The sequence below is a fragment of the Lathamus discolor genome, chromosome 18 (genome assembly GCF_037157495.1).
Source record: "Lathamus discolor isolate bLatDis1 chromosome 18, bLatDis1.hap1, whole genome shotgun sequence".
Classification (NCBI taxonomy): domain Eukaryota; kingdom Metazoa; phylum Chordata; class Aves; order Psittaciformes; family Psittacidae; genus Lathamus; species Lathamus discolor.
In genome coordinates this window covers 6,285,602-6,307,407 of record NC_088901.1, presented here as the reverse complement: position 1 = coordinate 6,307,407, position 21,806 = coordinate 6,285,602, and the positions used below count along the sequence as shown (strand labels likewise).

The 21,806-nt window shown below is 53.5% G+C and overlaps 1 protein-coding gene across 1 annotated transcript; it reads left to right on the top strand.

The window, feature by feature from the left end:
- The first annotated feature begins 199 nt into the window (after positions 1-199).
- On the top strand, positions 200-15,850 carry YTHDF2 (YTH N6-methyladenosine RNA binding protein F2). The gene is made up of 5 exons (XM_065697615.1): positions 200-451; positions 603-627; positions 709-788; positions 5,356-6,933; positions 14,910-15,850. The coding sequence occupies exons 1-5, from the start codon at positions 425-427 to the stop codon at positions 14,931-14,933; spliced, it is 1,734 nt and encodes a 577-aa protein (XP_065553687.1). The 5' UTR covers positions 200-424; the 3' UTR covers positions 14,934-15,850.
- Positions 15,851-21,806: the final 5,956 nt, after the last annotated feature.

The following is a 21,806-nucleotide window of genomic DNA, read 5'->3' as shown; positions in this document are numbered from 1 at the left end:
GCATGGGGATGGGACCTATAATATGGGGGTGTAACAGAGCAGGGCTGGGGGGGGTGCAGCCAATGTGGGCGCCTGGCCCTTTAAGAGCGACCTCCCACACCGCACCCCCCTGCGCTCCCGAGAGCCGAGAGGGGGCGCTGCTCACTTAAGTCCTCCTGCATCCCGCCATGCACCGCTCCGCTCCCCCCCCCCCCCCCGCCCCCCTCCCGCCATTGTGCCTGGGAGCGCGGGGAGCGCGTGCGGCGGGGCCCATAGGCACGGCTGGGGCTGGAGCAGACGAGAGAGGGGGCGGGCGGCGGCCTAGAGCGTCGACACCCGCCGCGGGGGTTCCACACCGCATAGTCCGCCAAAGCCGCTCTCAGAGCCAGCTCCGTCGCTACCGAGCCCGGACAAAGCCGCCGCCGCCCCGCCCCGCCGCGGAGCCATGTCGGCCAGCAGCCTCCTGGAGCAGGTAGTGAGCCCCGCCGGGCCCGCTAGGCGAGCCCGCGGCTTTGCGGCCTAGCGCACGGCCGCGGCCTTCCCCTTCCCCTTCCCTTCAGGGCCGCGGCTCCATTGTGCGCGGCGCCGGCACTCACCGCTCTCTGTTCTCTCCTTCCCTGCAGAGACCCAAGGGGCAAAGCAGCAAAGGTGAGAGCATGGGGAGGCGGTGGGGATGGGGGGGGTGAGTGCTTTGGGCTCATCCCTTAACGCGCTGCGTCTGCTCCCCAGTGCAAAACGGAGCCGTGCACCAGAAGGATGGGCTGAACGATGATGACTTCGAGCCCTACCTGAGCCCCCAGGCGCGGCCGGTGAGTACCAGCGAGGGCCGAGAGTCGGCTTGGGTTGGTATCCCCGCGTTTCCCCCTCTCCGTGGGTTGTATTTGGTGTTTGGCAGGTTCCTGACCGTGTATAAGCTGCTCTAGATGTGTGTTCGGTTGGTATCCTCGTGTTTCCCCATCTCTATGGGCTGCATGTGGTGTTTGGCAGCTTCCTGACCATGTATATGCTGCGTTATACATGTGTTTGGTTGGTATCCCCATGTTTCCCCATGTTTCCCCATCTCCTCGGCTGTTTGGCAGCTTCCTGACCATGTATATGCTGCTTTTTACATGTGTTTGGTTGGCATCCCTGTGTTTCTCCATCTCCGTGGGTATTTGGCAGTTTTCTGACCATGTATATGCTGCTTTTTACATGTGTTTGGTTGGCATCCCTGTGTTTCTCCATCTCTGTGGGTATTTGGCAGTTTTCTGACCATGTATATGCTGCTTTCTACATGTGTTTGGTTGGCATCCCTGTGTTTCTCCATCTCCATGGTGTTTGGCAGCTTCCTGACCATGATGTGCTGCTTTATCCATGCATTTCTCCATGCAGAAAGCACTTGGTTGTGGTGGCTGAGTGATTAAGGGTTTAGCAGCAGTTTGAGGTTGCAGACAGTGTTCAGCTCCCTTCTTTAGTGTAACTGCCTTGAAGCTGCTCTTTCAGTCCTGCTGGTGTGGCCTTGGTTCCCTCCTGCATTTTGGTTGTTGCTCTTTATGCTCATTCAGTTTTAGCTCGGTTCCTTGCTGCTTTCTGGGTCTTTGCACTGTGTGAGCTCATGCACAACCCCTGGTTTAGAATCACTTCCTGCACTGCACTTGTGCTCCAGGGGCTTTGGGAGGGATGTGATCAAGGTTCTCTCTCCAAGTGAACCAAAAGGGTCTTCTCTTGTTTGACACCAAAACCCTACATGGGATAATGGTCTTCTTGAGGCCTTTTAGTTAGAGCACCTCCTGAAAGGCACTTCCAGCTCCTTTTTCTCTCACTTTGGATCAAGATCAGCTCTGCTGTTAACTGGGGTTTGCTTGTTTCTCTCACTGAGCATAGGAGAGTGACCCAGAGCAGATGGAGTTCAGCTGATGAGATGGGACAAGGGAGTGGTGGAGATACTTCATTCCCTTTGGCTTCGCTTCCCTCTCCACTTTTGATTAGTCAAACGGAGCTGTTCAACAAGGGTTTTCCCTCTTTTGTGCTAAAGAAATGAACCTCCATAGTCCTTTAAAAATCTCTCCGTTCTTCACAATTTCAGGATTCATTCATGTAACTCCCTTCATTCAGCTCCCTCAATGGAAAAGCCTGAATTTACCTGAATAAGGTGGGAGAGTGTGGTCACTTTCTCAAACTGTTAATCAAAGCAGCTATTTCCCCAGTAGCTGTTATTTCATGGTGGGGTTTTGTGATTCCAGCTTCCTTCTGCATGTGGAGATGTATTTCATGCTAAGTGTAGTTTTACTTCAGTCTCCTAAAGAGAATGGAGGTGATCACAGTGTTGGAAACAAAGTGTTTTGCCCTATCTTGTATGGATGATGAAGAACTTCTGAAGGTTCAATTTCTGGTTTGCTTGTGTCGCAGTGGTAAAAATATGGTTTAAAACTTGGGAGATAATGGGAGCACGACCCACAGAGGAGCTGCTCTAGGAATACAGCAGGAGCGAGGTTAAACCATCATGTGAACAGTGAAAGGAGCTTTAGGGTGACTTTATTTCAAGCTCTTCCCTGTGAGGGTGCTGAGGCGCTGGCACAGGGTGCCCAGAGAAGCTGTGGCTGCCCCATCCCTGGCAGTGCTCAAGGCCAGGTTGGACACAGGGGCTTGGAGCAAGCTGCTCCAGTGGAAGGGGTCCCTGCCCTTGGAATTGGATGAGCTTTAAGGTCCTTTCAACCCAAACCAGTGTGGGATTCTTGCCGTTGGCTCTCATCTGTGTTTTGACACTCAGGATAATAGCAAAGAAACCCCCAGGGTCAGTCTGGAGAGGGCTTTTTCTGCAGATGGGAAAGGGCCTTACAGCTGGAGCTCTGAAAAAGGAGTTCAGTGCAGCCCAGTGCCACAGAGTAACAGGAGCAGCTGGTGTAGCTGCTCTCACAGAAGCAGGAGGTAACAACTTTGTGAAGTTTCCTGGCTGGAGCTGCTGTCCCAGGTGTGACTGTTACCGGGGAATGAAGTTACTGTGTATTTGGCAGCTCAGATACACTGTAAGTGCAAGCTCAGCAGCAAGAGGAGTCTGCTTGGGGTCTGAGGTGGAGAGGAACAGGGGATTTGAGGAAATAACTGTCTGAAGAGTCTTAGCCATTGGAGAGAATGGCTTCATTGGCATGCTGAGCAGTAACCGTCAGGTGCAGGGCTGCACAGCGAGGTGGGGTGTCCCATAGCAGGGGGTAGCTCTACAAGTCAGATAATGAGCAGCAGGAGCCTGATTTCAGATGAGTTAAGGAGAGTTAAGTGACCTGGCATTGCTCTTGGTTAATATCACTGCTCCATCCTTACCTGAGCATCACTGGTGAGCACTCTGCAGGTAGTAGCTTGATGAAGGCTGTGTTAAAACACCTCATGAAGTTAAACCTGTCACCTCTAAGCCTTTTCTAACAAGGGGAGAGAGTTTAATCTGACACTGATAAGGTGTCAGGAGAAGCCTGTGGGGAGGAAACAGCTACTCTGCCTGCTGGCCTTGGGGTTTAGCTATGGGCCAGTGTGTCTGTGGTCATTAAAGCTAATTTCCAGGGGAGTATATTGTTACTCTTATAATTGAACCATAGAATCCCAGCCTGGTTTGTGTTGGAAGGGATCTTAGGGCTCATCCAGCTCCAACCCCCTCCCATGGGCAGAGACACCTTCCACTAGAGCAGCTTGCTCCAACCTGGCCTTGAATTGAGGAGTTGTCTTATGAAGAGACGTTGCTTGTTACACGTGAGTCAGGGTCAGTAGTTGTGCTTTTGGATAGATTGAGCCCTAAAGATTGGCTGTTAGTTTGGGTTTAGCAGGTCTGAGATCCTTGCTTAGTAAAGCTGTGCTCTGGATCAGATGGAGTTTGCTGTTAACTTGCTTTTGGAACCCCTTCTTTGGGAGAAAGGAAGACATGGAGAGAGTCTCTCTTGAGTATTGGTGCATTCAGGTACCATAGAAACCTTTTTGGTGTGTTTTGTGACCAAACCAACCTTGCCTCTGACCACATGAAATAATTCCTGTTCATTGTTGTGAAGCCAGGGCTGGGTTAGCCCCAAACCAGTTGCTTTCACTTCATTTCCCTTTGCTCTTGTGAGACCCTACTTGGAGCTCTGTGTGCAGTTCTGGTGTCCTCAGCTTCAGAAGGACATGGAGCTGTTGGAGCAAGTCCAGAGAAGGCCACGAGGATGCTCAGGGGCTGGAGCAGCTCCCGTATGGAGCCAGGCTGAGAAAGTTGGGGCTGTTCAGCCTGGAGAAGAGAAACTGCGTGGAGACCTCAGAGCAGCTTCCAGTGTTTGAAGGGGGCTACAAGGATGCTGGAGAGGGACTCTTCATCAGGGGCTGTAGCAATAGGACAAGGAGCTGTGCTTGGCACGTGAAAGCATGACTCAAAGAGAACTGGAGCAGTGCCTGCTGTGAGCTGAGCTTTTAACTGGGAGCCGAACCTGCCTCTCATCTCTGCACTGAGCTGGCTGCTCCCAGCTCCAAGTTCTGGGATGGGAATGGCCATTAGCATGGCTCTGAGTGCTCCCTGGAGGGAAACCCATGACACATGGGTTTCATGGAAGCAAATCTTTGTGATGGCTGAGAGTTCCCTCATTGTAAAATGAGGCATTTGGTTTCCTAACCTCAAGGCTGTTTGGGTGTTTAAAAGGAGATCAAGGCATGGAGCAGCTCTTTTCCTATCACTCTCTGGCTCTGAAGCCTGCATGCTTGTGCTGCTGCTGTCACTGTCTTCCTAGTAAAACCCTGTTGATTCCTCCCCATTCCCAGGTGTTTGTGCCTGCAGCACTGCAGTAGTCTGTTGAAATCCCTGTTTGCAAGCTCTTGGGTTATTAGGAGCTCTGAAACTTTAAAGTGTGGGGGTAATGCTGTGTTCATTGGTCACTGGTTATTAGGCACAACTCTTGCTTTGGCAGCATGCTCCTACTGCACCTTTTCCCTCCATATTCTAGTTGTATCTGTATCTTTGTCCCAAACCTTCCCTCAAACACCGGGGTAAGGGCTGATAAGTACGCTGCATGGGCAAGAAAAGCCCTCTTTGGTAGTAGCTACAGGAAGTAGGCGATAAGAAGATACTGGGTTTATTGCTTGAGCTCTGTGTCCATATCCCACATTGAATCATTTAGGTTGGAAAAGACCTGTAAGATCATGGAGCCAGGAGCACAGAGCACTCCCATCTCAGCACTGGGAAGCTTGCTGAGCCTTTGTGTGTAAGCTTGTTTGGCAATGAAACAGTTTATAGAGCACTTCTAACACAGGAGGTACTTCAAGGCCGGGTCCTAAGGTAGGCAGAGGTGGGGCACAAGAAGTCCAAGCTGATTTTTATTCATGTTTCTTCAACTCAATTCTAACCATTCAGTGCTTATCGTTTGCTGTAAGATGTTTCTTTTTCCTTTCCAGAATAATGCCTACACTGCAATGTCAGATTCCTACTTACCAAACTACTACAGTCCTTCCATCGGATTCTCCTACTCCTTAGGCGAAGCTGCCTGGTCTACAGGGGGTGATCCACCCATGCCCTACCTAACCTCGTACGGACAGCTGAGCAATGGGGAGCCCCACTTCCTCCCAGATGCAATGTTTGGGCAGCCAGGGGCTCTTGGCAGCACTCCCTTTCTTGGGCAGCACGGCTTTAACTTCTTTCCAAGTGGGATTGACTTTTCTGCTTGGGGGAATAACAGTTCTCAGGGACAATCCACTCAAAGCTCTGGCTATAGCAGCAATTACGCCTATGCCCCGAGCTCGCTGGGGGGGGCCATGATTGATGGGCAGTCAGCTTTTGCTAATGAGCCTCTCAACAAGGCTCCTGGCATGAACACCATCGACCAGGGGATGGCAGCTCTGAAACTGGGCAGCACCGACGTCACCAGCAGCGTTCCCAAAGTTGTCGGCTCTGCTGTTGGGAGTGGATCTATTGCCAGTAATATTGTGGCATCCAGTGCTTTGCCTCCAGCTACTATCGCTCCTCCAAAGCCAACCTCCTGGGCTGACATTGCCAGCAAACCAGCTAAGCAGCAGCCCAAGCTGAAGACCAAGAATGGCATTGCTGGCTCAAGCCTCCCACCGCCTCCAATAAAACACAACATGGATATTGGGACTTGGGATAACAAAGGCTCAGTGGCAAAAGCCCCAGCACAAGCCTTAGTGCCGAACATGGCTCAGCAGCCAGCCCAGGCCTCCCCCCAGCCTGGGGGGCAGCAGATCACCCCCAGCACCCCAGTGGCACCAGCCTGCAGTGGGCAGCAGCCCCAGCCCCTGCCCGTGCCGCAGCCTCAGCTGGCGGTGCCGGTGCCGGCGGCTCAGCCCACCCGCTGGGTCGCCCCTCGGAACCGGGGCAGCGGCTTTGGTCAGAACGGGGTGGATGGGAACGGTGCGGGGCAGGCTCAGGCCACGGCTGGTTCTGCTCCTTCGGAGCCTCACCCCGTTTTGGAGAAGTTGAGGTCCATCAACAACTACAACCCCAAGGATTTTGACTGGAACCCGAAACACGGCCGGGTTTTCATCATTAAGAGTTACTCGGAGGACGATATCCACCGCTCCATTAAATATAACATCTGGTGCAGCACGGAGCACGGCAACAAGAGACTGGATGCTGCCTATCGCTCCCTCAACGGGAAGGGCCCCGTGTACTTACTCTTCAGTGTCAACGGTAGTGGTCACTTCTGCGGAGTAGCAGAGATGAAATCTGCTGTGGACTACAACACGTGTGCGGGTGTGTGGTCCCAGGACAAGTGGAAGGGACGCTTTGATGTCAGGTGGATTTTTGTGAAGGACGTTCCCAACAGCCAACTGCGGCACATCCGCCTAGAGAACAACGAGAACAAACCAGTGACCAACTCCAGGGACACTCAGGAGGTGCCTCTGGAAAAGGCTAAGCAGGTGTTGAAAATCATTGCCACCTACAAGCACACCACCTCCATCTTCGATGACTTCTCACACTATGAGAAACGCCAGGAGGAGGAGGAAAATGTTAAGAAGGTAACTTTGTGTGTCTGTCTCTGGCCTCAGCCCAGGCTGTAAAGGCAGGGGCTTGTCAACAAGCTTGGTGGGCATCCCTGTGCCTCATGGAAGCTGCTACCCCGGTCTTTGGAGTGGGAATGGGTGCTAGGGCAGAGCAGTGTGAGGAGGCTTGCCCAGGCTCTGCCTGCAATCCACTGCCCTTTGGTTGCTCTAGATCTCCTTAGTGCTGGGTTCTACACGTGCTGTATTCCTGTGCTATTGTCAGCTCCTGGATGGGAACGGTCTGAAGTAGGAGACTGGGGAGGGGATATAGGGAGTTGTTAGGAAACAGCCACTTAATCCATCCCCTACTCACTGTGGAGTCGGTGTCACAGATGCTTCCCACCACTTAGAAGCCCTTCAGGAGCACAGTTCCTGGCCCTCCCCAGGCAACCTATTCCTATGCTTCATTACCCTTGCTCTTGAAGGCTTTGTCTAATGCTGAGCCTACATTTCCCTCGCTGCAGCTCAAGTCTGTGACTGCTTCTCTTCTCTTTGGTGAGCGCCAGTGGTCATTCTGCTCCTCCTGGCAGAGCTTGGCTGGGTCTGAAGCTGGTGTCTGAAGCCTGCAGCAGCGCTGGCTTGACCATCAGCTCCAAGCCTGCTGTCATTGCTTCATCAACAGGAGGATTGCTACTTAAGATGAGTCTTACTGGTGTTGGTCCCCTCTTGCTGAACCTCCCCATCATTGGGGTCTGGCTTGTATTGGATCAAAACAGTCATTAAAATGAGCATTAGCAATACCTAAAGGCACTATAAGAAAACTGGAGAGGGGCTTTGAGCAAGGGCCTGTAGGGACAGGACAAGGGGAATGGCTTTAACCTGCCAGAGGGGAGATGGGATCTTAGGAAGGAATTCTTACCTATGAGGGTGCTGGGACACTGGAATGGGCTGAGCAGAGGAGCTGTGGCTGCCCCATCCCTGGCAGTGCTCAAGGCCAGGTTGGACACAGGGGCTTGGAGCAAGCTGCTCCAGTGGAAGATGTCCCTGCCCATGGCAGGGGTTGGAACTGGGTGAGCTTTAAGGTCCCTTCATTCCAACCCATTCCATGCTGAGCACAGCTTTCTGCTGGTTTGCCCATACACTGAGGTGATCGCATTCTGTACCCAGTCCGCTGCCACTTCCAGCACTTGATGTAAGGGAGGAAGGAATCCATTGCCAGGTGTCAACTTGCTTTTTGTGAGAACCTTCACATCCCTAAATTGTTCCACTTTGGTATTCAGCCTGTCCTCAAGTGGTGATATCCCTTTTACTAAGGTTTGGAATACCATCAGAGATGTAGTTGTGTGCAGGATGTCTTGGGAAGCAGGATTTCTCATATGCTCCAGGTCTGACTTTCGGCAGACCTTGGCACGGTGTGAGAATGGAAGAGATAATATTGCTGATGGATGGATGAATGGGAATTGTTAATCCTTGGTAAATGGGATCAGGTAATAAGCAGAAGGAAGAGCAACAGAGTGGGGAGGGTAGAAAGTGGACAGATCAATGGTCTCTTCTACTGGAAAGCTGCTGCCTTTGCAAGCTGTGATGCCTGAACATCAGCGGGATATTAATACCATGGCTTAGCAATTGTCTTAGCACTGCAAATCACCTTTATCAACTTTCCTATTGCATTTTGAAGGGTTCTCCTTCAGTGTCTCTTGGGGATGTGCTAGCATCTTGGGGGCAGAATGATGGGCATTCGGTGCCTGCTGAGTGATCTAAGTGATATGGATTCCAGCGTGGCAGAGTGCAGCAGGAGTGTTCTTCGGAAGGAAACGTAGTCATCCGTCTCTGGAATCCCCAGGCAACGAGGGGATCTGGTACATAACCACTTGGTGTGGGCTATTGGCCGTATACTGACTTGGTTGCAATATCTCCCTTGGAGCATCTCAGGTCATCACCTTGCTTAAAGCCAGGTGCTACCACTGCTACCAGCTCTTTTGTCTCTGCCACCAGGCTTTGGTGACAGGATGTTCATGTTCCTCATTCCTTGGAGCTGAAATGGACAGTTCAGGGTGGAAAACACTGAACTCATGCTCTTGCTCATCCCTTGCTGTTGCCTCTGTCCATCCTGGCCTCTGAGGCTGTTCTCCATCTGTTTGGAGATGGATCTCTCTGCTCTGCTTATCCAGTGTTTAAAAAAGTTGGATGTTCTCCTGATCCCAAATGCTGAAGCTGACTCTCAGTGTGATCCTACCTGGAGCAGGTTAAGACTCCTTGAAACCTGTAACAACAGCTTTCCTGATAGAGCACATCACCAACTTGTTCCCTATAAGAATGGCTTGATCTTTAAGAACCCCAAAATAGCCACCACCACCATCCCCAGCCCATAGTAATGCACTGGGATTTCTGGGAATTGTGCAGTGACCATTTTGGATCAGGATCTGCTTTCACGTTCAAGGTTCACAGCTTGTGTCTTGTGGAAAAGCAATACATGTGAACTCTAAAGGAAGCTAATGGAGATCCGTTCTGCCATGGGTTGGGATACTCTGCTCCTTGTAGCTTCAAGGCATTTTAGGAAGCATATCACATGAAAACCAACCCTGCTCTGTCCCTTCTCGGCTTGGAGCGCTCTGCTCTCAAGTTTGCCCTTGATTCAAGCCATTCTGCATTGGGACTTGAATCAGGATGAGCTGTGCAAGATGGGGAGGGGGTTGTGGGTGTTTCCATGCTGGGGTATCCCAGGAAAGGCTGGATTCCTGGATTGGAGCTGCTGTTCCCAAACAGGAGCTGCTTTGTGTCTATGCTGCCACCGTCTGCTGCTTGAAGGGGAGTATTCATAGTGACAAATGTCACTGCTCCCCTAGGAAAGAGGACTTAAGGGCACACTAAGTGGTGTTTTAGGAGCCTGTTTGGAGGTGTCAGGCTATTTCCCACTTGCTGTGAAGAATGAATGCTTTGGGGGGTGTTTTGCAAGGCTCTTTATTTCTTATCTTCCTCATTTGTAACCTCAGAGGGGAGGGGAGAGCATATTCCCTGCACCGTTCTCTGCAGGATGAGCTGGTGCTGTCTTCTGCTGTTATGGTCATCCTGGTTAGTGCTGCCTTTGCTTTGGCTTTACCATATCCACCAGGCCAGTGGTTCTGCCTACAAGCCTGGCTTCCTGAACATTGCACATCCAGGCGAAGCCAAGTGTTTCCTGTGACAGCAGAGGAATTCTGCTAGCACTCCCAGCTCCTTTCATCCCATGCTCCCAACCAAGGCGATTTACCTTTTCCTGCTCCAGATCTTGCCCACAGTGCAGTTTGATGGATGCACCCAGACAGAATTCCCTTGCTTCAAATACCCTCCACTGCAGTGCACCCAGTTCCTTTCCATTTCTTTCCAGGCCTTTTAAATCCTCTGCATCTGAGTCCATGCTCATGGATTTGTCCAGCAATAGAGGAAACAGAAAACAAGCTGCTCCTTGGAGTTTGGTACAGCCTGTTTGACAGAAGGACTTCTTTATGCTTATGACAGTTTTCAGCCAGCGCTCCAAAGCCCTTTACAGCATCCTTGTGTGGTTTTGGTTGTGTTCTAGCTTTGGTTAAGCAGGGGAAGTTTATGTTGCATCCTGGCCTTAGGAACTGATTCCTTACTCATTTGGTGTGGGCAACAGTTGGTGTCCCTTCTCAGCCGGGTCATCCTCACCTTGGCTGGGTGAGTTCAGCTCCAGCTGGGAGTACCCTGAGCTGATCCTTCTGGATATGTTAATTGCCTTCATTCTGAACATACTGAGGGTGCTGAGGCCCTGGTACAGGGAAGCTGTGGCTGCCCAGTCCCTGGCAGTGCTCAAGGCCAGGTTGGACACAGGGGCTTGGAGCAAGCTGCTCCAGTGGAAGGGGTCCCTGCCCTTGGAACTGGATGAGCTTTAAGGTCCCTTCCAACCCAAACCATTCTGTGATTCTGTGACTTCAGATTAATGTCTCTCTTTAAGGCATTGTTCTTCTCTGGTTAAAACTGCCTCTGTGTGGAGGGTTTGCAACAGTTTTGGAGCTGAAAGAAGATGCTTTCTTCTCTTCTGTCTCATGTGAAGTGTTATGTGACAGGTACTCATTTAGCAAGCTGCTTGTTCTGTGCACTGCAGGCATTTTCACTGCAGTTAGTGGAGTCCCCTCATTTGCCTGGATGGTTTTGGTTGTACCTGGCTGTACCATCTTCTGGCTTTTAGGCCATGAACCAGTGCCTTGTGGCACCAAGTCCTGGCCTCCTGCCACAGAGCAGTGCCACCCTGCTTGTACTGATGCACAGTCACCCAGGCTCCCACAGTATTGGCCTTATCCAAGCTGATGACTCAGGCAAATCCATCTCCTCTTGTCCTTTCACGAGATGCAGCATTGGGTGTATGTGTGTTTGTTGTAGCATGAAAGATTTCTGTTCCCTGCATGAGTTTGCCCTGTGGGACATAGCTCTCTCTATGGGAGGGTGATTATACATGTTTCTTCATGTGATCAAGTGCTTGGATCAGGGATGTGAGTTGGCCCCTTGTGGGGTTCTGTGGGTGTTGGGCTTTCCTCCCAATTGTTTTTGCTTCTTAAACCAAAAGGTCTTTCCTGCTCTGACAAAGTCACTTTTATGTGTGTAGCTCCTGCCTTCATTGTTGGGGGTGAGCTCTGTTACATGGCTGGGAGGTAGGATGAAGGTATCTGAGCATAACCACATCACTCTGATTTTCATCCCCTTTCCGAGGTGAGACAGGCAGGAATGGAACTTTCCTCCCTCAACTCTGCTGGCTTTTGAAGGCTGACAACAGGAGCACCTCAGGTTGGGGTTATAAATCCCAAGTGAGGACTTGAGGCTCTTTGTGATGAGCATAGAAAGGGATGCACCATCCATCACGTGTGCTGTGTCTGGGCATAGCTGAGGCAATGGGCTGCTCTGACTCCTCGTCTCTGAGGCCTTGGAGACGTGGGCACATGGAAATCTGTGCTGCTTTGCTGCATTGCAAACACACACCCTGTGTGTGACAGGCAGTGGCATTGGGAGGAGAATTCCAACAGCCAAATACCATATCGTGGGCAAGTGGGGCTGTTGAGCAAGGTCTGTGATGAGCAAGAGTGTGTGTGCATGTCTTGAGGCCAGCGTTTGCTTGCTGGCTGTCTCAGCCCTTTGGAGAATGATGCTGGGAGCATAGACTGGACTCCAGTGATGTGATCTCATGCTGTTCCTCTGTGGGGGAGTGATGCCTTTTGCTTTAGGACCCTCTCACTTTGAAGCTGAGGTTGCTTCCTGGCCGTATGGATATCTTCCGGCTGGTCAGACAGGTCCAAATAAACCAAGTTGATCTGCTGCACAGCTCTTGGTTCTTCTTCAGAACCTCCCTTTGATGATAAGCACCTATTTTCCCCTCTGGAGTGTGGCAATGAGATCCTTACCTTTGCCCAAGGAGTGTCGAGGTTCAGTGTTGGTTGGTAACCAAGGTAGGAGCCTCTGAACAGATTTATCACCTCTTGTCATCTTTCTGGGTCCAACCTTATGGGCTTTCTGTTGTTGTTGGCAGCATAAGGAGAAAACTTAATCTCTCATCTGCCTTCTCCACCACCTCCTTCAGCTGCAGTGATCAGGACCGGGCATGGGACATTGCCACAGCCCCCAGGGACTGCAGTGATAAGTGGCAGGAGAGCTTTGATGGGTGGAAGCAGTCTGAGCTGTTTCCCAGTGGATCAGTCTCCCATGTGGATCAGTAAAACATGGCTCAGGTCTAATGAAAATGAAGTCAAAACCACTTCCTGATGGAATCTCTTTGCTCTCCAGGGACTAGATACCAGGGCAAACCCAATGTGTGCATGTAGATGCTGCTCTGCCCTCTCCTGGGCTGTCCTGGAGCTGTAGGATCTATCATCCCACAGCCCATGATTTGAGAGCAATGAGTATAATGGCTTCAGGCTGAAGGAGAGGAGATTGAGACGAGCTCTTAGAAGTTCTTCCCTTGTGGCGGTGCTGAGGAGCTGGCACAGGGTGCCCAGAGAAGCTTTGGCTGCCCCATCCCTGGCAGTGCTCAAGGCCAGGTTGCACACAGGGGCTTGGAGCAAGCTGCTCTGGTGGAAAGTATCCCTGCCCATGGCATGGGTTTGGAGCTGCATGAGCTTTGAGGTCTCTTCCAAACCAAACCATTCTCTGAGCCAGGAAGGCCGAATGCTTACAGCATCACTGACCTTTGCTGTGCGTTCTTGTAGATCTGTTTGCTTCTTTGCTATGATTTGGGTGCTCACTTGATAGTCCCTAACACCCCAGGGACCAGGATGTCCTCATGGGACCTGTGGCAGTTGGGCTGGGGAGATGAGAGAGTGTGAAAGTCCTTCAGGCCTTGGCTACCTCCGTTTCCATGGAGGAGACAGCAAGCTCCTGAGGATGCTGTTTGTAGCTGTGATGGGAGCAATAGTTGTGGGTCAAGCTTGAAGAGCAGGAGGTTCTAAACAGCACACTAGGTTGATAAAAACTGGGCTGTGATCTACCCTGAAGATACTCACTGTGGTCCCCTCTTTAGCATGGGGCCATCTGCTCTAACCTCTTCTGAAGGTGATGCCTTTACTTTCCCAGCAAGAAGTGAGTAATCAGAGTCCATCTGCTTCAGCTATGGGGTGATGTGCACAGTGGACCCTCAGGTACCATCTGCAGCAAGCCCAGGACACCAGGACATGGTCAGGAAGGGGGTGGTTGAACCTGGCTGTGGCTTATCCCATGTTTTCCTTGGGAAGACAGAAGCAGCTGGGGCTTCTCGCAGCAGGAATGGGTCACATTGCCATCTGGCCTTGGTGAATGGAAGGGGCTGAGCCAGGCAGCAGGGGAGGAGCAGGACTTGGCACCTTCCTTCTGGTTTCCATCCTTCTTTTTTTTTTTTTTTCCTTCATATTCAAGACCAGCTTTGCTTCCACCTTTGCACTTTGGTTTTGCTCTTGTGCAGTGCTTTGGGCAACAGACTCGGGCAGACTTAGTGGAGAAAAGTCAACTTCATTCTCTTCTATATGGGGCACATGTTCTTGAAGAGATACGTGCTTTCATCTACCTCTCTCCTCAGAAGCTGCCCATCTGTGCATGGTATTACACAGAGCTCATGCAGAGGATGGAGCTGAAGCCTGGCGTGGATGAGCATCCATCCTTCAAGCTGGATGCAAGGCATCTATTCTTAGCAACCTTCTTGGCATGGTTTCTAACAGTACACAGCTATCTGTGCTGGTAGCCCAGGATGGAAGCTGGAGATGAGCTTTCCCTGGGTTTAGTGGTGCCAGAGGACACTGTTCCTTTGAGCAACCTGCATGCTTCTGGAAGGGAAGGTGCCTCTGCCCTCCAGGTTAACGTGACATGGGGCAGCATCCTGACCTGAGACGACCACTCTGAGCTCCATCAGTGTTCCTTCTGAGGGGTAGAAGGGAGAACCCACATCTCACTCTGCCAGGGGCACCTCCTGTGTTGCTTTGCTTTGGAGGTGGGATGGACTTGGCATCTCTTGGGGCTGGGGAAGGTGGTATTGATTCAGCTGAAAATGGCACTTAGAATGCAGGCTGGCAGCATGTCATAAGTCTTTGGGGTAATGTGGACACTTCTGTGCAAAGCCACTCTGTTAAACCAGAAGAGACCAGCACATGGTCTTTGGCACAGGAGGGGATGTCACAGCCCTTCTTGGGTGTACGTGGTGTTGTGCTGCCTCTTGGTGCAATGGTTCGTCCGGAGAGATGGGGATGACTACCAAGGGGGTGGAAGGAGCCTCCTCTGCATAGAAACATCCCCTTTCTCCAGAGGGGCGTGCTGCATCCCTGGCAGTGTTCAAGGGCAGGTTGGATTGGGCTTGGAGCAGCCTGCTCTAGTAGAAAGTATCCCTGCCTGTGGAACTGCATGAGCTTTATGGTCCCCTCCAACCCAAACCATTCCATGATTCCATGGTGTTGGTGGTGTGGGTCAGGGTTAGGATCCAGATCTATGTGTCACAATGATGCTGTGTGTAAACAAGGAATTTCAACTGCTCTTGTCTGACGTCTTCTTCTTTCCTTTTGCAGGAACGCCAAGGCCGGGTGAAGTAAATGGCCATTGCCTCCCCCCAGAGACTGCAGCAGAGATTGCATCCCAGCTACCTGCCTGAGAGAGAAAGAATGAGCAAAACAGCCCAGAGAGAATTAGGACTTCTTTGGTTTGTCTTAATTTCATTGACTTCAAAGAGACCTTTTCCAGTCTTTCAGTTGAAAAGGAAAAAGGATTGGAATTTCACCAGACATAGGACTTAAAAACCACAAAAAGGACAAAAAAAAATCCCTTCTAGGTAGAGTAGAGGTAAAAACCTGTCCCTTTTTTTTTTGGCTTTGGTTGTGATTTCCCGGCAGCCGCTTTGGGTTTTGTCTTTTTCCTATGTTCTTTTGGGGTTTTTGAGGCCCACAAGTGGCATCTGCCTTTTGGTTTCCTCTCATTTTTAAGCCCCAATGCTTCCCTTCCATCCCTTTATGCCTCCTTCCCCTGGTTCTGCCATTTGCACTTGGGACACCACTTGGGACATCCAGCGCTGCAAGTGGAATAACATTGGTTCTTTCTTCCCCGCTCTGCCCCCCATCCCGTGGCCTGGAAGAGGAGGAATCCAAGGAGGAAGTCGGGGGTTTGGCCTAAGAAGAATGGAAGAGCAGTTGTCCACAAGGTTGTGTCTTAAAGGTGGTTCATTTTCTCCTTTGTTACTCCAAAGTCAAGCCCTAGGAGTCCTCAGCGATGTTCTTGTGCGTTATACAGATGGAGTCTGGATTACTTTGAGTTTTGGAAGCTGAGACCAATGGTAAAAACATGTTTTGGTTACAGGAAGATGAATTTTGAACACACACAAAAGGAAGAACTCTTGTAAACTGTGTAGTGAATCTGTTCCTTCAGTTTCTTGTTGAGCCGCTGAGGAATGGGCATTGCCTTTCTTTTCACCATTAATCACTTCTCAATAATAAACGTGAGATCCTGTTGAGCATCACTGGTGTCTGCTCCTGCCTTCCCAGCGCTCCCTGCCCCAGGGCAGAGCCTTCTCTGTCCCCTCTGCATATTCAGGGCACTCTTAATTCCCTTAAGGTCCCGCATCCCAGGGAAGTTGTGGATTAGAATCATTAGGTTGTGTTGGAAGGGACCTTAAAGCTCATCCAGTCCCAGCCCCTGCCATGGGCAGGGACCCCTTCCACTGGAGCAGCTTGCTCCAAGCCCCTGTGTCCAACCTGGCCTTGAGCACTGCCAGGGATGGGGCATTCAACCCATCCCTGTTCCTCACCACCCTCACAGGGAAGAATTTCTTCCTAAGATCCCATCTCAGTCTCCCCTCAGGCAGGTTAAAGCCATTCCCCTTGTCCTGTCCCTGCATCCCTTGTCCGAAGCCCCTCTCCAGGTTTCTTATCACCTGTTTCGGTATTGGATTGTCTGGCTCCTTCCAAGTGTGCAAATCAGAGTCCTGTTTGTATCCCAAATAAGCTCCCTGTGGAAAACTGCTGATGGTCAAGAAATCACAAGGAGGAACATCCTGCTGCATTAACAGTATCTTGGCTATCAACTCATCTCTGGGAGCAGGCAGCGGCTGGAGCCTCTGGGTGAGCCTGGCTCCGCACCAGGAATCCTCACCCCCCTCTATGTCCTCACAACTCTGCTTAGTTCTTTCTGTCCTCAATTCTCCTACAGCTTTGGCCTCTCTTTGCCCTCCCAGCTGGCCAAAAACCTGGATTCCTCACTGCTGTCCTCATGGATTTCAGTGGGAGCACAAGACCTGGTGCTTTGTGATGCTGGAGGCGCTTGCACTGGATTGAACCCAATGAGTTGTCATTTGGGAGGATCATGATTGTATCAAGAAAAGCCAGAGAGGGCTTTTCTGACAGGTTGGTCACGCACTTTGTTTCTCATTTTGGTCTTGAAGCAGCAGCCCAAAAGAGATATGAGAGGAAGAGGAAGACATAGTGTGAAAACCAGCCGTTTTTCACCCCAAACTGGAGCGGAGAGACAAAAAGAGGTAGTTTTGTACATCAGTCATAGCCAGGCTATGAGTGTTGCCAGATACTTGAGTCAGATGTGCCCCATCCCTGGCAGTGTTCAAAGCCAGGTTGAGTGGGGTTTGAAGCAGCTGCTCTAGTGGAAGGCGTCCCCGCCTGTGGCTCTGGATGAGCTGTAAGGTCTCTTCCAACCCGAACCAGGCTGGGATTCTGGAGCTCGTTAATGCCCTCTGTGTTCCCCCTTCCCACCCCATCACCTCTGAAGGCAGCTCCTGGACGTGAGTGGTGCCTGCGGTGCCAGGAGGGCCTGGAAGGCTCCGTGGGCAGAGGAGGAAGGGGAGGTGATGCTCGGGAGCGCGGTGGGGGATCCTGCGGGTCTGGAGGGGTCCGCGGGGTCCGGGGTCTCCGGTGACGGCTGCAGTGCCGCGCTCTCCCGCCAGGGGGCAATGCCTCTCCGACCCCGCTCCCAACCGCCAGGGGGCAGCAGCGAGTCAGGCAGCGCGCCCGTATGCGGTACTTGCGGTACTTACGGTACTTGCGTACGGCCTGTGCGTACATACATGTACATACGTACACGTCCATGTGTGCAGAGGGGCATGCAGCTCATACATACACATGTGCACATGTACGGAGCCATCTGGCGCACATACATACACATCCATGTGCTGCGGGGAAAAGGGGCGCCGGCCTTCGGCAGCACACGCAGCATCCTCCTCCTCATCCAGTGAGAAGAGGTCATGGGCACACACAGTGGGGTCCATGGAGGGAGATGGATGGGGTGGGATGGGATGGGGGTTCCAAAGCTTTTCTATACAGATCTAAATCCCAGCTGCTGGAGTCAAGGGACGGAGCAAGAGCTGGGGCAAAGGATGGAGAAAGCCAATGGAGATGTGCTTGGGGTGATGAGCCTCATCCATGGATTATATTCCCCTCCCTGGGGTTCAGGGGAGGGTGATGTTGGATTCTCTGATGTCTACTGGGGCTGAGCACTGCCAGCGGGGTTGCCCGTGGGGATGCTTGGATGCCATCCCAAGCAGGCAGGCTGGGGAGGGGGATGCTCAGGCACTCCCTATCCAGGGAGAGGGACCTGCAGAGCAAAGGAAACACCACTTCAGGTTTGAAAAGCACCAAACCCACGACAGGAAACCCAGATTGTACCAGTGCAGATGGGAGTGGAAACAGCTCTCAAGCTGCTCGCTCTGCCTTTCCCCTTACTCACAAACAGCTGCATTACTGGGGGCCAATGGGGCTGAGGTAAAGCATCCTCACCCCTCATGTTTTTCCGGGGCGGGGGGGGGGGGATGATGTTCCACGAGATGCTGTGGGATGCAGCTCTGCATCCATGCTGGGGGTGGATGGTACCAAGGGCTTGTGTTGGGGATGCTGTGGGCAGCGCAGGGCGGTGGCTGTGATGAGTTGTAACGGCCTCTGCGTGCACCGAGGCAAAGCCACATCCTGCAGTGGGGCAGGGATTGGGGGGGGGGGGGTAGTGTTTGAAAGGGGAGGGATTTGGGGGAGGGAACATCAACCCCTTTCCCTTGTGCCTCAGTTTCCCTTCTCTGCACCACACCAGAGCTGCAGCACCCACATCTATGGGGCAGGGGGGGTGAAGGTGATGTGGGTCTGGGTGCCCCTGGTCCCCCCCACCGGCAGGATATGGTGGGAGGTGCTTTGCTTGTCACCCTCTGAGTCACCCCATGTCCCCACACCTGCAGCTTCCGCACCCCCCCAGCCCCATCCTCACCCTCCTTCATCAGGGATGGGAGCAATGGTAGGGAGAGGGGGTAAAGCACCCAAACTATGGGTGCACCCATCCTCATGGACACCACCCCCCCCCCCCCCCACGGCCTTTAGGGGTATGGGGGGGGCTTTGTGGCACAACGGTCTCACCCCATGGCCTCATTTGGGTAACAGGGGTGTGATGCTCCAGACCCCCCCCCATCACTGGGGGTGGCCGTAAGGGTCAGGGAGGGGGGATAAGCCCCTTCCCAGGGATATGGGGGGGCCGTGAGAACGGCAATGGGAGCAGGGGGAGGAAGCACCGGGAAGGGGGAGCGGCTGCTCCCGGCTCCCCCAGATGTGCCCCTGAGATAGGGCGGCAGGAAACAGCTGCAGGGATTCCTGGTGCTGGGAATGTCGCTGCCGCCTCCCCCCGCCCGTGGCCGGGTACCAGCCGGGGGGGATGCTCTGGGTATCCCGGCTCTGCGGGGTGGGATGCTCCATCCCTGCCTCGGGCACAGGGGCCGAGGGGTGTCCCCAGGGCTAATCCCCTGCACAAACAGCTCCACATTCCCAAGGGATGGATCCCGTCTCCTAGTGACAGGGCGTGGGGCAGGGAGGACGCAGGGACACGACTCACTGCCCCTTTATGGGTGCTTGCTCCCAGCCATGATGCTCCTTGGTTTTCCATAGTTTTCCCCCCATTCCATGCACATCCAGCCCCATTCATGGCCTGGCTCTTGTGCTATGTCCCTGTGGTGGGTGAAGGGGTAAACAGGCACGGGGCTGTCAGCATCGCGTTGCTCATATACAGCCACGGCAGCTCCCGTTTATCCCAAAGCAACACCCAATGTGGGATCTGCCACAGTTACCGAAGCTCCCCGCATGGATACGGCCCTGGGGACGAGATGGGTAGGAGTCCCCCAGGCTGGTTTAGGAAGCCAGAATCCCTTTTTCCCTTCGCGCATCCGTCCAGCACCAAAACTCCCTTGGATCCCCGCCATCCCATCCCACCCCGTCCCGTGCCAGTGCCCGGGCTGCTTGCTTGGCTTCAGGCATCTCCCAAGCTCAATGACTTAAAGCGGTCGCCCCGTAGATCCGAGCCACCCGGGTCTCCCGGCTTCCAAAGGATCCCGAGGGGCTCCGGAGATCCCGGGGAGGGAGGGATTTCTGTCCCGGCAGCGGATCCAGATGATCCCTGAGGCAGAGCCTTTCCCTTTGTCTCTATTCCTCCCTTCTCCCGTCCAACACTTCCAAACCTCCGGCTTCCCCCCCCCCCCCGGCCCCCAAACGCTCTGTCCCCCCCCCGGGACCCCCACGCTCGCCCTCCCTGCCCCATAGCAGCCAAGGCTGACTCCGGCTCTTCCCACCCCGTCCTTCACATCCTGCCACCTGAACCGGCTTATTGAAGGGAACAAACCCATCCATCAAACCAAACCCAAGCCCTAAGGGAAGGGGGGGGGGGGGGGAACTGCTTCTGCCCCCCCCCGCGTTCCCGATCCATGGGGATCTCCACAGGTGGGCAAATTAACGGGAAAAGGGAAAAGGTTGTGGGGAGCTGTAAGGGGGGGGGGGGGCGGGGCACGGTCACCCCTCCATGGGAGGTTATGGGGAGGCTTTGCAGGGGTTTGGGGGTGCCCCCCAGCTCCTGCCCCTCCCCTGCCCCGTCTGAGCGCTGAGTTCCAATACAAAACCCAGTGCGGGCCCTGCTCGCTGTGAAATCTCCGCGCTCCACGGCATTCCCGCTCCCTTCCCCCCCCCCCTTTCCCCTCCCCCGTGCCAAGAAACCCGCTCCCCCCATTCCCAGGACACCCCAAACCCGGCACCAGCGGCGGGGCTGCGCCCCAAAAGCGTGGGGATGGGACCCACAACTGGGGGCGATGCGCGGATAACTCCGTCCCGCAGCACACCGGGGGGACCCCGCTACCGCACCGGACACCCCCGGCTCTGGAAGCGGGGTCTATGGGGCGGCGAGGCCGTGCATGGGGGGGGGGGTGATGATGATGATGATGAAGAGGAGGAGGGGGGGGAGGAAGGTTGCCTTGGCCACGCAGCGCTGTGTGAATGCATGACGTGCGCAGCGCTGGCGCCAGGCTGTCTGGGGCCGGGAGTTAGATCAACACAGCTGGAGGGCCCGGGCCACAGCTGGGCAAAGGCAGCGGGGCCCCCCCCCGTGTCCCCCCCCCATAGGGGCCTGTGGGAACCGCCGCCAACAAAACCCCCCGGCAAACAAAAGCACCCCCAACAGCCCCCCCCTCCCCCCTGCTTCCCATGGGAAATGGGGGGCTGGGGGAGTGGGGGGGACATGGGAATGAGGGAGGCGGCTGGAGGCTGGTGCTTGGGGGGGGGGCGCCTTTAACCGAGGTTTTTTTTTGGGGGGGGGGGGATAATTTTTAAATGTTTTGTGGGTATTTTTTTATTTAATCTAAAATTTAATATTTTTTCAATTTTTTTTTCATTTTTCTTTTTTTTTTCCCCTACTTTTAATCCATTTCAACCCATTAACTTTTCACTCCTGGATCTTTACTGGATGCTGCCTGGGGGAGGCACGGGGGGAAGCGGGGGGGGGGGGGGGGTTGCAAAGGAGGGAACCAACCACCCCCACCCCCTCCCAGCACCCCCAAACTGGGATGTGGGGCAGACGTGGGATAAATCACTGCAGTGGGAAGGTGCGATTCGGTGTCACCCCCCCCCCCGCACCCCCCGTTACCCCATTACCGGGACCCCCCGAGTGGAACATCCCCCCATAATCAACCCACTTGGATTCCCCAGCTGGGTGTCACCCCCCCCGGGACCACTCCATGTGCCCCATTGGGTACTGGCCACCCCGTATTGCTCCAGTGTGGGGCAGCGTTCAGAGGGGGGGTGTTCGCCTTCATCCCCCCTCCATCTCTTGGACTAAAAGCACCCCCTGGCCTATAAATCTCTTCCCCCCCCCCCCCTTTTCCAACCACCCAGCCCCAAACCCCTGCAGGCCTCTCGCAGTCGCTGACCTAAATCTGGTTTCTCCATCGTAACCTCCGTTTTACCGCAATTAATTTTTTTCTGCTGGTCACAAGATAATTCCTGACGCCAGGAAGTCTGGAGGTCAGATGAGAAGCGGATTGAGGAACAGGGCGGCACTAATTTCCCTACAATATAGCCCGGTCAAACCTCTTCGTTTAGGGAAAGGAAAGGAGGGAGGGAACCCCCCAATGGTCCTGCCTAAAAACGGGGGGGGATTCACTGCGGTGGGGGGGTTGG